Source organism: Vigna radiata, unplaced genomic scaffold, assembly GCF_000741045.1.
Source record: "Vigna radiata var. radiata cultivar VC1973A unplaced genomic scaffold, Vradiata_ver6 scaffold_2016, whole genome shotgun sequence".
In the NCBI taxonomy this organism is placed as follows: domain Eukaryota; kingdom Viridiplantae; phylum Streptophyta; class Magnoliopsida; order Fabales; family Fabaceae; genus Vigna; species Vigna radiata.
This window is the reverse complement of record NW_014542324.1, coordinates 1-1,410: the sequence shown is the minus strand read 5'-3', so window position 1 is coordinate 1,410 and position 1,410 is coordinate 1. Positions and strand designations below refer to the sequence as shown.

The window sequence follows — 1,410 nt, the reverse complement described above, 5'->3', positions numbered from 1 at the left end:
AGGAAAAAGTTTTTTAACTCTTATTTTATAATTTTTTATAATATATAGGTGATAGTTTGTGATTGTCGGTTTCAAATATTTTTTAAAATAACTAACAAAATGATGACACATGTTTTATTGTTAAAAAGTTAATAAAAAAGAGTTATTAAAATATGAATGTGATTTTAAATATCAATATGGAAAAAGAGCAACCCTATTGTTTCCAAATTCAATGAACCAGTTTGGACATTATGTGCAGAGAAAGAGCATTCATGGTGGTGGTTCTACTTCTACTCCCCAAAATTCATGGTGGCTGCTCTCCTTCTTCCTGTGGCAACATCACCAACATAACTTATCCCTTTCGATTACAAGGCGACCCAGAGAATTGTGGTGACGAAAGGTACGAGCTTGGTTGTGAGAATAATGTTACTGTGTTGTATCTGAACTCTACACAATACCATATTCAAGCAATCAACTACGACAACTACACCGTGAGAGTGGTTGATCCTGCACTTCAACACCACAACTGCTCCTCCCTTCCTCTTCGTTCTCTCTCTCGCTCCAATTTCTCTGATACTTACACTTTCTCCACGGATCCATATCAAGCCGGTCTAGATCCGAATCTTAATAGGGAATCTCTGAGTTTCGAGCATATAGTGTTTCTGAACTGTAACCATTCAGCGAAAGAGAATGAGAAGTATGTGGAGAGTGGTGAGTGCGTGAAGTGGGACTCAAAGGGCTATGCATATGCAGTGGGTGGAGACCTAAAAGCTGAGGACTTAGAAGTTGGGTGTGACGTGAAGCTTGTTGCTCCCACATCGTTCAGGACTTTCAATAACCATTCATACGATGCCATTCACAGGGCTCTCGCCTATGGATTTGAGATCTCTTGGGTAAACCTCACCTGTCAGAATCATTGTACTGAAGATTCTGTTCGTGAATGAGAAATAAGGTTATGGTTTCGATCCGATGAACATGGAGGTTGTTAGCGATACAACGTCATTGGATGTCGAGTTGTTACAATTATTTTTAAATGTTTGTGTATACAAATCAATAAAACAAATATAGCTAAAAAAAATATGGCAACAAATTACTAAACAAAAAATGAAGACTATAATTCATATAACTTTAGACTATGATTCATGTCAACTGTCGTTAAAATAGTATTTCGTCGTTAAAAAGGTAGTTCAGACAACAAAACTATGAAACAAAAATGATGTAAATTTAATATTTATTGTGATTTCTACTAACGAAAATTATTATTTCAAGAGTCATTAAAAATAAAAAAAAAATCTTATTAAAAAACTAATGGAAATATTTACGAGAAGTCTTGTGTTTATATGTCAACCAAACAACAATTATAAGACTAATTATTTCTTTAAAATTAGAATATTGGAAAAAGCCCAAAAAATAAAAAGGAAAGAAAAATAA

The 1,410-nt window shown here is 34.0% G+C and overlaps 1 protein-coding gene across 1 annotated transcript; it reads left to right on the top strand.

The window, feature by feature from the left end:
* The first annotated feature begins 251 nt into the window (after positions 1 to 251).
* Positions 252 to 923, top strand: LOC106779529. Its single transcript, XM_014667648.1, has one exon. It carries the CDS (start codon positions 252 to 254, stop codon positions 921 to 923), a length of 672 nt encoding a protein of 223 aa, XP_014523134.1.
* Positions 924 to 1,410: the final 487 nt, after the last annotated feature.